Genomic DNA, 14,639 nt, shown 5'->3' on the forward strand with positions numbered 1-14,639 from the left:
TTGGCTAATTATCTCAAGACTAGGAAAGAAAAGCAAAAGGTGGAAAGTATTAAGAGACAAGGAAAGGTCACGCAGAACCCGAGAGAAATTAGGCAAGTGTTTCAAGAATTCTACAAAGAGTTATACGCTAGGAGGGATATAACAGAACATATTGAAGAAAGTGGAGAAGTGTTGGGAGATACAGATAGAGAGAGTTTGGAGAAGGAAATAACAGTTCAAGAAATAGAGGAAGTTGTGAACAATTTAAAAGTGGGTAAATCCCCAGGGCCTGACGGCTTTACTGTGGATTTTTATAAGGAGATGAAGGAGTTACTGATCCCCGAATTACAACAAGTGTTTAATGCTATATTGAAGGGAGGGAAAGCTCCCGACTCTTGGAGAATGGCTGAAATAACCGTAATATTAAAACCCCAGAAGGACCCTCGGGAAGTGGGTTCATATAGACCAATAAGTTTACTTAACCAGGACTACAAAATTTTCGCTAAAGTTTTAGCAAATAGGTTAAGGAACATATTACCTCATATAATAAAAGAGGATCAATATGGCTTTGTAAAGAATAGGAGTATTGCACATCCTATAAGGAATATATTTAATGTGTTGTACCATAAACATTCTGGGCAACTTGTTTTACTTAAATTAGATGTATACAAGGCATTTGACACGCTGTCCCATGAATTCTTATGGTCCATAATGAAGAAGTGTGGGATTGGGCCACTATTCTTAAAAGCCATTCAAGAGGTCTATAGGGAGGGGTCAGCAGTGGTAAGAGTAAACAACGAACATACGGATCAGCTCCCAATTGAGAGAGGTGTGAGGCAGGGGTGTCCACTTTCCCCATCCCTGTTTATAATGGCGATAGAGCAACTAGCAGAAAGGATTAGGAATTCAGGGAGAATAGAAGGCTGTAGAATAGGAAAGGAGGAAATAAAAATCAATTTATTTGCAGATGACATAATCATGACAATATCTAACCCGAAAGAAGCCATTAGGGAAACGAAAATTATTTTAGAAGATTTTGAAGCAGTATCAGGCTTAAGGATAAATATGGGAAAGTCTGAAATAATGTACTTTAATGTTGGTTTGGAAGAAAGGAAAGAGATTAATAGGATAACTAATATGGGGATGGGAGTTAAGAAATTTAAATATCTAGGGATAGAAATTTATAAAAATATTAACAGGATAGTGGAGGGAAATTATAATAAAATCTGGGAGAAAATAGAGAGGGATATGCAGCAGTGGGGGAAAAGGACGATGAGCCTGACCACTAGAATAAAGAGTGTATCGATGTTTTGGATGCCAAGGTTGTCGTACCTTTTTCAAACGATACCACTGGAGTTAGATAAGCAAAAAATGACTAACTGGAACACTAAAATAAGGGAATGGATATTTGGTAGTAGGAAACTTAGATTTCCAAAAAAAAAATGGCATACAATCATAAATCAGAACTTGGATGGGGAGTCCCAGATATAGTCAATTATTATGAAGCATTTCAGCTTAAAGCATTATTAGAAATAGAGAAGGAAGGGGACCAGAAATGGATAAGGTTTGAGAATGAAGCTAATAATGGGGTAGGAAAACATGGCATCTTTATGAACATGGGGGCGAAGGAACTTAATTTAAACGTGGGACCAAGGAAAAATGGGCTAAATGTTTGGAAGAAATGGCAACCAAAATGGCTGGATCGGGTATCTAGATGGACGCCATTAGAAGTGTTGATGGAAGGAGACAAGGAGCATAGGTGGAGCGAACTACTTAAGGCTAAAGGATTTAGAAGGGTAGAAGATTTGTTAATACTAGATAAGTTAAAACCATTACATGAATTTCAAGAAGTCGTAGGAATACAATACTGGCTTAAGGCCACAGGATTGTATACTAAAGTTAAAAAGGAAGTGGAAAAGAGTAACTTAAATGAAGAAGAACCTATGGAAAAGTTTTATAAATTAATGGGTAAAACAAAAAAAGGATTAGCAGGCATCCTATACAGGAGCATGAATTTAGGTAACGAAGGAGCAATAAGCTACCTTCAACGGTCATGGAGTTTAGAAGGCCAAATAACGAAACGAACAGGGGAGAAGATAATGGAAGGTTTAAAAAAAGTTAAGATACATAAGGTTAGAGAAATGGAATTGAAATTTTTCACCAAATGGTATAGAACTCCGGCTACTTTAGCCAATATGTTTCCTGGGTTGAGTCCTAAGTGTTGGCACTGTAAGAAAGAAAAGGGATGGTATTCCCACATGTGGTGGGAGTGTCCTGAGGCCAAGAAACTATGGGATATGGTAGTGGGAATGATAAAGAAATTCTTTCAGGTAGAGCCGAGAATTAACTTTGAACTAATGCAGATGAGTTTATTAGGGAATGAAAAAACAGGGAAAAACAACCAACATTTACTAAAAGCAATGATATCAGCGGGTAAAGCGGTAATAGCGGCAGGATGGAAGGACAAAAGTAAATGGAAGGAAAGTACTTGGCATAACTACCTCTTTGATTTTGTCCAGTCAGATATAGCCGCTATAATGGTGCAAGAAGAATCATGGGAAGAAAGAAGATCAAGAATTAAAGAAAAGTGGCTGACGTATCTGAAATGGGCGAAGGAAGAAAGGAGCGTGGACATTCAGTGGAAGCTTCGAGTCCTTTGTCCCTGGCTGGAAGAAGAAAAGGATGCATAGACTAAGGGGGGTGGGTTGGGGGTAAATGTAAAATGGATATCAGAAACCATGTAGAGAAACGGATAATGTATTAATAATAAAAATATACATATTAAATAATAATAAAAAAACTTTGTGAGAAATGGATTACTAGAGATGTAGTTAAAAATTTGTAAGCATTGGTTAAAAATTGGACAGTTTGGGGAAAGAAAGAAAAGATTGTGATATTGGGATGGATTTATTTAGATTATTTAGCTGGTGGCAAGGGGAAAATATATAAAAGGGTGGTTAAAAATAAGAAAGTAATGAATAACAGAGATATTGTTGGGGTAAATTGTTGGAATGGTAGAAAGGAAGAATTTGGAACCTAGAGGTATTATTGGGAAGAGGCTCAAATTAAAATTGTAGGGTTAAGAAATTAATGATGGATTGAAATCTTGGTGAAAAGAGGTACTAAAATTAAATGTGGAGGAAGTTTAAACTTAATGGGAGATAGACATGTAACAGATTTGTTGAAAAAAACATTATATCTTTGAGATACTTCTCGGGTGATTTTTAGAATGTGCATAGCTTGTTGAAGACATTTAGTAAATAGTTTGGAATGAGAAATGTATTGAGTTAATAAGATCAAGATAAGAATATGGTTTATTAGACTTAGAGAAAAGAAGTAATATTTTATTATTGAATTATTTTTAAGGACCAGTATGCCTAGATTTTATAAAGTTTGTAACAGAAATAAAACATATTTTATCTGAAAAAGTGTCGGAGGTCCAGAAGAAATATTAGAACTTGAGATAGAGATGTTTTACTAAATACTGAAAATGTGTGCAAAATTTTCCTAAACATTTCAAATAAGTTGTGAGTTTTAAGAAACAATTTTTTTTATCCGCTTTAAAGTCTTCGGTTAGTGCAGTGAATCTTTAAAGGCACGAATATGTACATAGCGCTACCTGTACTATTTGTACTAATATTTCAACCATTTAAAAACCAAACTTTAAATAGTTTACCATGACTGAGGGGTTTCCCAGGACCCGGACGTTTTCGTTGGCCAAGTGTAGCAATCTTAAAAATGTGGGATCTTCATATTCATACCGCTTGCTGAGTAATATGGCCACAATAATATTGGCAACTGCAGCATTCATGATTGTGGTGGTCTCAAATGGTTTTCCTATAGAACAAATATTACAATGAAAACATGATGTCATGGAATTAACATCAGCATCACTTGTGCCTCATGCATTAGCTTGCATATGCCTGTCATCAATTCTGTGCTGTCCAAGAATGCTCTGCAGTTTGCAGAGGGGCAATTCTAGACTGGACCATGTCAAAGCATGGCTCGGGTATTTTTATTGCCTCCCAACTGCAAAGATAACAATTCAACTCACTGTTGTGTACTGCCTCTTTAAGAGGCTATCCCAGTAGGCCCCAGAGCAAGCAGGAGAGTAGAAGAAACTCAGTGCTTCTCAGTCTCTAGATTTTGAAACAACCTTGCCCAGAAGACTGCAATCTGTCCGGGGATTTCAGTGCTTATAAGATTTCCAAGGCACTGAAGGACATCAAGAGCAGAAAGGAGCAGGCTTTGACTGCATCCACAACTTGTTTCTAAGTTCTGCTTAAGGCAATATCTCTATGAACAGTACAAGATAAGAGAGTGCATCCACACTGAGTTTCTGTTCAACAGCAGCACGTTCATGAAGAAGTGGCTAGCAAAGTTTCTCACTGGCACCATAATAATAATAATAATTTTTTATTTATACCCCACCCTCCCCGCCAAGGCAGGCTCAGGGCGGCTTACAAAGCCTGATATAAATATCATGATATAGCAATAAAACAAAGAAATACAATCAATAAAGAGGTGACATAAATAAATACAATATATAAGTTAACGTTAAAATTAATCTAAAGACAATACAATGGTGCTACAATCTCTGTTTGTACAAAATGGCTTGATATTAATTCTGGTTTCATCTTAAAAGGCTAGTTGGAAGAAAGCGGTTTTGCAAGCCCTATGGAACTGATTAAAATCCCGTAGGGCCCGCACCTCTTCCGGTAACTGATTCCACCATTGGAGTGCCTTTATAGAGAAGGCCTGTTCCCTGGTTGTTTTTAATTTGGCCTCCTTAGGCCCCGGGATTTCCAGAAGATTTTGTGAGCTGGAATGCAGTGCTCTCTGGGGAACATATGGGGAGAGGCGGTCCCTAAGGTAGGCAGGTCCTCGGCCTTATAGGGCTTTAAAGGTGATAACCAGCACCTTGTAACAAACCCGGTATACAATTGGCAGCCAGTGCAGTTCCGCAGCCTAGGCCGCACGTGTTCCCACCTAGGTAGTCCCACTAGCAGTCTGGCTGCTGCATTCTGCACTAGCTGCAGTTTCCGAGTTCGGTACAGGGGCAGCCCCATGTAGAGGGCATTACAGTAATCCAACCTCGAGGTGACCGTCACATGGATCACTGTTGCCAGGTCGCCTCGTTCCAGGAAGGGGGCCAACTGCCTCGCCCGCCTAAGCTGGAAAAAGGCAGATTTGGCAGTGGCTGCTATCTGGGCCTCCATTGTCAGGGAAGACTCCAGTAGCACTCCCAAGCTCTTGACCTCACGCACTGGTACCAATGGCACCCCGTCAAAAGCTGGAAGGGAGATCCCTCCTTCTGGACCGCTGCAACCTAGACAAAGGACTTCTGTCTTCACTGGATTCAATTTCAGCCCGCTCAACTTAATCCAATCAGCCACTACTTGCAACGCCTGGTCCAGATTTATAGGGACGTCGGCAGCTCAGCCGCCCATCAATAGATAGAGCTGGGTGTCATCAGCATGCTGGCGACAACCCAGCCCATATCTCTGGGCAATCTGGGCAAGGGGGCACATGTAGATGTTAAATAACATTGGAGAGAGAACCGTCCCCTGAGGCACACCACAATTAAGTAGCTGCCTCTGGGACAGCTCTCCCCCAATCACCACCCTTTGTCCCCGACCTTCAAGGAAAGAGGAAAGCCACTGTAATGCTAACCCCTGGATCCCTGTGTCGGCGAGGCGGCGGGTCAGCAGCCGGTGATCAACCATATCGAACGCTGCCGATAGGTCCAACAACAGCAATACCAGCAATGATCTCAGGCGACATCTGGATCAAGGCGGTGTGCCTTGATCGAGATGTCGCCGGAGATCATCCATGAGGGCGACCAACACTGTCTCCATCCCATGGCCCAGGTGGAAGCCGGATTGGAAAGGATCTAAGGTGGAAGCATCATCCAGAAAACACCATGAGAACAGGAAGACTCTCAGAGGAATTCAAGAAAGCAAAGATAGTTGCTTTTCTGAAATCTGGAAAACGAAAACATCTGGCGGAAAGTTGCAGACCTATTTTCCTTCTGAGCTCCTGTTATAAATTCCGCAAGAGACTAATCCTGAACAGAATCAGTGTGAGAGAATTAATAAACATGTCCCTATAGAGCAAGCAGGATTTAGATCCCGTTGTAGTTGTGAAGACCAAGTTTAACAACTTTCATTGAATCATGGTATCAGGAGTGTCCTAAGACATCAGCAGTTTCTGTAGCACTGAATGATATTTATGTGTGTGACACAGTCTGGAGGGATGATGTGCTGTACAAGTTTTTATAGGTTTTCCCCTGAAGATCATTACTTAGTCTCCTAAATAACATGCTGAGCAACAGAACTTTCCAAGTAATTATGGGACAGTCAGTAAGCAAGTGAAAGAAACTAAATAATGGTCTGCTCCTTACTCCAGTTCTTTTCAATCTATACATCTCTGATGTTCCCGAGACAATATCCAGGCAATTTGCTTATGCTGATGAAATGGAAATAGCAGTAAGGTAGAAATCAATTGAAAGGTCTGAGGAAACACTGACTAGGGACCTCGAAATTTTGGCTACTATATAGTTGCTATTCTGATAAATGGTGGCTTATCCCAAGTCCTGGAAAAACAGAATGCTCTTGTTCCTATCTCAATAACAATCTTGCCAACCATGAACTAAATGTCTACCTTAATGGCTCCCAACACATACACAACCATACAGTACCCTGGTCACAACTGTGAACTATAAACCCCATCTGACCAATGTAGTAGCAAAAATACACATGTGAAATAACACTCTCCACAAATTATCATTATCATTATTATTAAATTAGATTTATATCCCGCCCTCTCCACCGAAGCAGGCTCAGGGCAGCTCACAAGAAATAAAATCACAGTAAAACATTCATGATACATTTAAAAACATTCAACATTCCTGACCTACAGTTACTGTTAATAGAGAGGGAACTGTGACCGATTCCCCATTAGGCTAAAAGGAAGTACTTCTTCACCCAAAGGGTGATTAACACACTGAATTCACTACCACAGGAGGTGGTGGCAGTTACATACATAGATGGCTTCAAGAGGGGATTGGATAAACAATTGGAGCATCCATGGCTATTAGCTACAAGGTTTAGGTGGAACACTCTGTCTGGGGCAGTGATGGTCTGATTTCTTGGTGCTTGTGGAGCCACAGTGGGAGGTCTTCTGGAGTTCTGGCCCTGCTGGTGGACCTCTTGATGGCACCTGGGATTTGGCCCCTGTGTGACACAGAGTGTTGGACTGGATGGGCCATTGGTCTGATCCAACATGGCTTCTCTTATGTTCTTATGTCTGAGGCAGCGATGTCTCTACTCTTGGTGCTTGGAGAGGCAAAAGTGGAAGGGCTTCTGGAGTTCTGGCCCTGCTGGTGGACCTCCTGATGGCACCTGGGTTTCGGCCACTCGACACTAAGCTTGTTCCAGCATCAGAGCTCTTGTTCCCCCGATGCTTCTGTCCAATGTTGCACAAGCTGCTGCGGGGCTGCAACTCACCCTGCCTCTTTCCCATGGCAAGCAAAAACCACTTTTCAGAGAATCTTGCTTGCTGTGGGAAAGAGGTGAAGCAAATCGCAGCCCCAGGGCAGTTTGTGCAAAATCGGATGGAAGCTTCAGGGGAAAAAGAGCTCCAACACCAGAACAAGCCTGGTGGGGAATTGGTCTGGATGTTTGTTGCTTGCTTCACTACACATTTCTGTAGTAAGTGCTGACTTACTACAGAAATGGCTACACTGGGCCATATAGGAGAATTTGATGTTAGTCAGCCCACATGTTGGAACTGTTATGCAGAAAAACAATCTACAAGCTAATAAAATTGAAGGAGCGGAGGAATAGCATGCAATTTTATTGACTATCTATGAAGGAAGAACTTTTGTTGTGTCCTTTCTCTGATGGTAGCTGCTGCACCAAGTACAAAAACTTATGACAAACTAATAGCTCTGTTGAAGACATATTTTTGTCCAACACCATCTATCTATCTATCTATCTATCTATCTATCTATCTATCTATCTATCTATCTATCTATCTATCTATCTATCTATCTATCTATCTATCTATCATCTATCTATCTATCTATCTATCATCTATCTATCTATCTATCTATCTATCATCTATCTATCTATCTATCTATCTATCTATCTATCTATCTATCTATCTATCTATCTATCGGAGGGACGGTGGCTCAGTGGTAGAGCATCTGCTTGGGAAGCAGAAGGTCCCAGGTTCAATCCCTGGCATCTCCAAAAAAGGGTCCAGGCAAATAGGTGTGAAAAACCTCAACTTGAGACCCTGGAGAGCCGCTGCCAGTCTGAGAAGACAATACTGACTTTGATGGACCAAGGGTCTGATTCAGTATAAGGCAGCTTCATATGTTCATATCTATCTCTCTATCTATCTCTCTATCTCTCTATCTGTCTGTCTGTCTGTCTCTCTATCTATCTATCGGAGGGACAGTGGCTCAGTGGTAGAGCATCTGCTTGGGAAGCAGAAGGTCCCAGGTTCAATCCCTGGCATCTCCAAAAAAGGGTCCGGGCAAATAGGTGTGAAAAACCTCAGCTTGAGACCCTGGAGAGCTGCTGCCAGTCTGAGAAGACAATACTGACTTTGATGGACCAAGGGTCTGATTCAGTATAAGGCAGCTTCATATGTTCATCTCTCTCTCTCTCTCTCTCTATCATCTATCTATCTATCTATCTATCTATCTATCTATCTATCTATCTATCTATCTATCTATCTATCTATCTATCTATCTATCTATCTATCTAATCTCGATTTATATTCTTCCCTTCTTGCAAGTGGGCTGAGGGCAGATCAAAAAATTATATCATGTATAATGAATAAATACAAAACATCACAAACACATGTTAAAACCAGGTCTAAACACTGTTCTCTCTGAGTGCAGAGACCTTAATGGAAAACCCATTCCACATTCTCTTTGCACCTTTGCAAGCCCAGAAGAGCTTCCAGCTGAAGACAACAAAGACAAAGCAGAAGGAGCTGGTCCTCAGCAGCCTCAGAGCTTCAAAGGGGGAGGACAGGAGGGGGAGGGGAGAAAATTGTCATGGGCCTGATCAAAACCCTGGGTGGGATGGATGTGGCCCATGAGCCGGGAGTTTGACAGTCCTGGCTTAACTCTTTCATGACCAAAGAATGACATTAGCCCCAAACCCAACACACTTTCCTATAATCAAGTTACCTGTCCTACAGTTACTGTTAATAAAGAGGCCTTCGGCCAAGCAGAACTGGATGTTGTTCACTCCACTACACAAAGGAAAGGAAAGGTCCCCTGTGCAAGCAGCCATTGTTTCCGACTCTGGAGTGACGTTGCTTTTACAACATTTTCACGGCAGACTTTTTACGGGTGGTTTACCATTGCCTTCCCCAGTCCTCTACACTTCCCCCCCCCAGCAGGTCATGAGCAGAGCTTAGGACTGCAGTACTTCAGCTTTAACACTCCGTGCCACGGGGCTCTTCCACTACACAAAACTCACCTTCAAAAGATTCAAACTTCTGTGCTAGGAAACGGCACTCCTCAACAATTTTGTCTTCTATGGTCTTCTTGCCCATCCCGTAGTCTCTTAACGTGCTTATCGCAAACCGCCTCATCACTTTCCAGTTCTCTCCATTAGAAAAAATAATACCTGGAGGGCAACAAAGGTCAGGTCTATTGATATGCAGAACAGTGATCGGTTCCACCGACCGGAATTAATATTGGAAATGGTGGGCAGGAGAGAGATAAGTTCCTTATTTCATTGCAAAACAGTTTCAACCACAGGCAAAAGTAGGTCAGAAATACAGGAAAGAAATAAAATGTTTACAGGGTCTCACTGTTTGTCCCTGAGAACTGAGCCAGTTCCTACCCATATAACCAGGCATATTTCTAGGTCACTCTACTAGGGCTGTGTAGTGTATTGCGCTTTATCAAGAAGCACTGCGCGGCCATGCAGCAGAGGCGACCAAGGGGAAGTTCCTTGGTCACTCTGCGCAGCGCGGGAAAAGACTCCGCCAATCAAGACCAGTGGCGGGAAGTTTGACTGGCCAGGATTGGACTGGCCAGCTGGAGGGCTGTTCCGGGAATAATGTATATAAAGCGGGTCCCGGCCCGCGTTGCCCTCTCTCTGTGATGTACCTTCCAATAGAGTATGTTGCCTTCTACACGTCTCGTCACTGAGTACATTACAGGCTGCCAAGAAGATTTCCCAGAATTCCAGCTCTTCTGAGCAGTGTTCCCTCTAAGCTGAGTTAGCGTGAGCTGGCTCACAGATTTTAGCCTCTGGCTCACACATTTTTGTCTTAGCTCAGGAAGGATGATCCCAGAGCACGCTAATTGATGCAGCAGCTCACAACTTTAATGCCAGTGGCTCACAAAGTAGAATTTTTGCTCACAAGACTCTGCAGTTTAGAGGGAACATTGCTTCTGAGATTAAAAAAAAAAAAAAAAGGTAAAGGTAGTCCCCTGTGCAAGCACCAGTTGTTTTTGACTCTGGGGTGACGTTGCTTTCACGTTTTCATGGCAGACTTTTTTACAGGGTGATTTGCCATTGCCTTCCCCAGTCATCTACCCTTTCCCCCCAGCAAGCTGGGGACTCCTTTTACCGACCTCAGAAGGATGGAAGGCTGAGTCAACCTGGAGCCAGCTCCCTGAACCAGCTTCCGCTGGGATCGAACTCAGGTCATGAGCTGAGGACTCCGACTGCGGTACTGCAGCTTTACCACTCTGCGCCAAGGGGCTCTTACCTACTTCTGAGATAGGTTGCAGCTTTACCCCATCAACTCTGTTCTTGCTGGCTGTGCACTTGTCCTGAGCCCACCTTTGGCGGGGGAGGGCGGGATATAAGAATAAATTTATTATTATATTATTATTATTATTTATGCCAAGCCAGGGATAGAGCACTCTTCCATCATGACTCTCCCTCTTCCCGTTGACGTGAACATCAATATGCCTACCCCTTTCTCTCTCCCTGCAACCAGCCTCCCTATCCATTACTCAGGTATGGGACGCTCTCTCTCTGTGTAAAGTATTGTTCAGTCACACTCATCTTATAGCAACCCCGTGGGGTTCTGAAGGCAAGAGACAAACAGAAGTGTCTTGCCATTGTCCGCCTCTGCCCAGCAACCCTGGACTGCCTTGGTGGTCTCTCATCCAAGTACTAACCAGGACCGACCCTGCTTAGCTTCCGAGATGTGACGAGACTGGGCCTGCCTAAGCAACTGGCCTCGAACTATAAGGGCACTGCTGAAGATAGGAAAAAAATTCTGAATGTGCCCTGACCTGGCAAGCTCGATCTCAGAGCTGAGCAGGGCCAACTCTGGCAGATATTTGGATGGGAGACCCACTTGGAATACCAGAACTGGGAGACAGGGACAGGTTTTATTCAGCCACCTCTCTGAATATCCTTTTGCCCCCAGTTGGGGTCAGTCTAGCGTGTGCTCTCTCTCTCACACACACATGCACAATTTCTGAACGTTTCCTCATCTGGAGAAAGTGAAAGAGCTGCTTGAGGGAAGTCCTTATATGATGATGTCACTGTTGTTTCTGCCTCTTTTTTAACCCTTTCCCCTGTGTTGTTTCCATTCGCTACATTTCTTGGGGCTGTTCTTTGCCCTTAGTGTTGGTGGGGGGACTTAAGTGCTTGTATCAAAACAGTTTAAGCCAGCCAAGTTCTATAGATGGGAAAACTCCAGTTTGCATATCTCTTAGACTAATGTTTGGCACAGACTCTCCATGGCTGAAAGTTCTACCTACGGAAGCAAGTCTAACTACTCTTCAGAAAGAAGGACCTCACCATGGCCACGATCAGCCTCTTCAAACAGTGGGCTCACAGCCCTGTCGGCAAAGGCATCTGCCTGGTTCACCAAAGCCTCCTTCACAGTCTTGTAGCCCGCCAGAACGACCATTTTCTGGAGTCCCAACTGGATGCTGTAGACAGGGCCATACTGTTTGGAGAACTGAAATGGAAGGTAAATGAGGTAAATGGAAGGTAAATGAGGACCAGAGTTCCGCTCATCCAGCTAGGGTTGCCAGACGGCGTCAACAAAAATACTAGACACATTAGGTGATTTTTTTGACCGAATATATACGCGCGCACACAAATATAAGAAAAATTCCAGAAAAGAAAGAGAGAAAGTAAAATTATTAATAAAATTGTGGTTGATGGAAGAGAGTTGGTAGATCAGGAAGAAATAAAAAGAGAATTCTTTAAGTACTATGCCAAATTATTTAAGGGTGTTAAAATAAAGAAAGAAAAGATGGAAGCGTATTTACAAAATATTAAAATAGCAGCCTTAACAGAAAATATGAAAAAAAAGTTTTGAATGATCCAATTGAAAAAATAGAAATAGAAGCAGCGATTAATACAATGAAGAATGGAAAGGCACCTGGGCCAGATGAATATACAGCTAAATTCTTCAAAACCTTTAAAGAGGAATTAATACCAAAACTTCTGAAATTGATGAACATAAGAATAAAAGGGGAAATACCAAATACATGGACGGAAGCTGTTATTTCGTTAATTCCAAAAGAGATAGAGATGTCACAAATGTAAAAAATTATAGACCAATTTCATTTTTAAATAATGATTATAAAATATATACAAGAATATTGGCAGAACGGTTTAAACATCATCTGATAAATTTTATAAAGGAGGATCAAGCGGGGTTTCTTCCCAAAGGCAAATAAGAGACAATATTAGAACTGTTGTAAATATTGTGGAATATTATGAAAGGCATCCAGAAAAGGAAGTTGCATTATTCTTTGTGGATGCAGAGAAAGCATTTGATAATTTAAACTGGGAGTTTATGTTTGCAGTAATAGAGAAAATGGAGTTGGGGGGGAAAGGATGATAAAAGCAATATATACTGAACAACATGCAAGGCTATGTATAAATGCAGATCTTACAGAAGATATGATAATTAGCAAAGGTACGAGACAAGGCTGTCCGCTTTCCACACTGTTGTTTATAATGACTCTTGAAATCTTACTGATGCAAATCCAAGAAGATAAAGAAATAGAAGGATTAAAAATAAAAGGATTTACTTGTAAATACAGGGCATTTGCAGACAATATAATGTTTATAAATGAAAATCCCATACAAGTAACACCTTTGTTGTTAGTTATAATACAAGAATATGGAGAACTGGCCGGACTTTATATTAATAAAGAAAAATCAAAACTTCTATGTAAAAATATGCAAGTAAGTAAACAAAAGGAACTGCAGAAGCTAACGGGTTGTGAAGTTACCTCTAAGGTAATATATTTGGGTGTGGAGATAACAATGAAGAATATTGATTTGTTTAAAAACAATTATGAGAAGCTATGGCGTAAAATGGATAAAGATATAATAAAATGGAATAAACTTAATTTGTCATTGCTTGGTAGAATAGCTGCAATTAAGATGAATATTCTGCCAAGAATAATGTATTTGTTTCAAACTATTCCGATTGTGAAAGACAGTAAACAATTTAATAAATGGTAAAGGAAAATTTCAGAGTTTGTGTGGGTTGGGAAGAAATCAAGGATCAAAATGAAAATTTTAACAGATGCAAAAGAGAGAGGAGGATTCCAAATACCAGATTTAAAACTATATCATGAAGCAGTTTGTTTAGTGTGGATAAAAGAATGGGTGACGCTGTTAAACAAAAAACTTTTAGCGTTGGAAGGTCATGGAAATAAATTTGGCTGGCACACTTATATGTACTATGGGGGGAAAAAGATGGATGTTTTTTTCTCTCACCATTATATAAGAAACAATTTGCTAAATATAATGGATGAAGTATAAGAAATATGGAGATGAGAGAAAAGCATTATGGATAGTGCCAGCAGAAGAAATAAAAATAACAGCTGAGACGGGTGAAGAAAAGTGGTTGTCATATAATCAACTATTAAAAATACAAAGTGGCAAAATAGAATTGAAAACTGCTGAAGAGCTGAATAATAAATATGATTGGTTCCAAATGCAACAAATAAAGAGCTTGGTGGAAAATGATATTAAAACTGAAGGAATAAGAAAAGAGCAAACAGAAATAGAAAAAGTTCTGCTTGGAGTCAATGAAAAATTAATTTCAAAACTATATAAATTACTCTTAAAATGGTCTACGGAAGATGAAGTAGCAAAATCTCAAATGATTAAGTGGGCAATTAATGTAAATAAAGAAATACACTGTCAGCAGTATTTATTCGGGGAGGGACAGTGGCTCAGTGGTAGAGCATCTGCTTGGTTAGCAGAAGGTCCCAGGTTCAATCCCTGGCATCTCCAAAAAAGGGTCCAGGCAAATAGGTGTGAAAAACCTCAGCTTGAGACCCTGGAGAGCCGCTGCCAGTCTGAGTAGACAATACTAACTTTGATGGACCAAGGATCTTATTCAGTATAAGGCAGCTTCATATGTTCATATATATGGGAGGGATGGTGGCTCAGTGGTAGAGCATCTGCTTGGTAAGCAGAAGGTCCCAGGTTCAATCTTCGGCATCTCCAACTAAAAAGGGTCCAGGCAAGTAGGTATGGAAAACCTCAGCTGGAGACCCTGGAGAGTCGCTGCCAGTCTGAGTAGACAATACTGACTTTGATGGACCAAGGGTCTGATTCAGTATAAGGCAGCTTCATATGTCCATATGTCCATGACCTCATCCCCATTAATGTCCTCTTAGAACA

The 14,639-nt window shown here is 41.2% G+C and overlaps 1 protein-coding gene across 1 annotated transcript in view; it reads right to left on the reverse strand.

The window, feature by feature from the left end:
* LOC132589888 (cytochrome P450 2K6-like) overlaps positions 1-14,639 on the reverse strand; it is a 30,140-nt gene that overhangs the window by 13,752 nt on the left and 1,749 nt on the right. Inside the window, exons 2-4 of the mRNA XM_060262711.1 lie at positions 11,778-11,940; positions 9,483-9,632; positions 3,656-3,816 (exon numbers count right to left, since the gene is read on the reverse strand). Of these exons, the coding sequence (XP_060118694.1) occupies positions 3,656-3,816; positions 9,483-9,632; positions 11,778-11,940 (474 nt within the window). The remainder of the gene's footprint in view (positions 1-3,655; positions 3,817-9,482; positions 9,633-11,777; positions 11,941-14,639) is intronic.

This window comes from Heteronotia binoei, chromosome 1 (genome assembly GCF_032191835.1).
Source record: "Heteronotia binoei isolate CCM8104 ecotype False Entrance Well chromosome 1, APGP_CSIRO_Hbin_v1, whole genome shotgun sequence".
Lineage (NCBI taxonomy): Eukaryota > Metazoa > Chordata > Lepidosauria > Squamata > Gekkonidae > Heteronotia > Heteronotia binoei.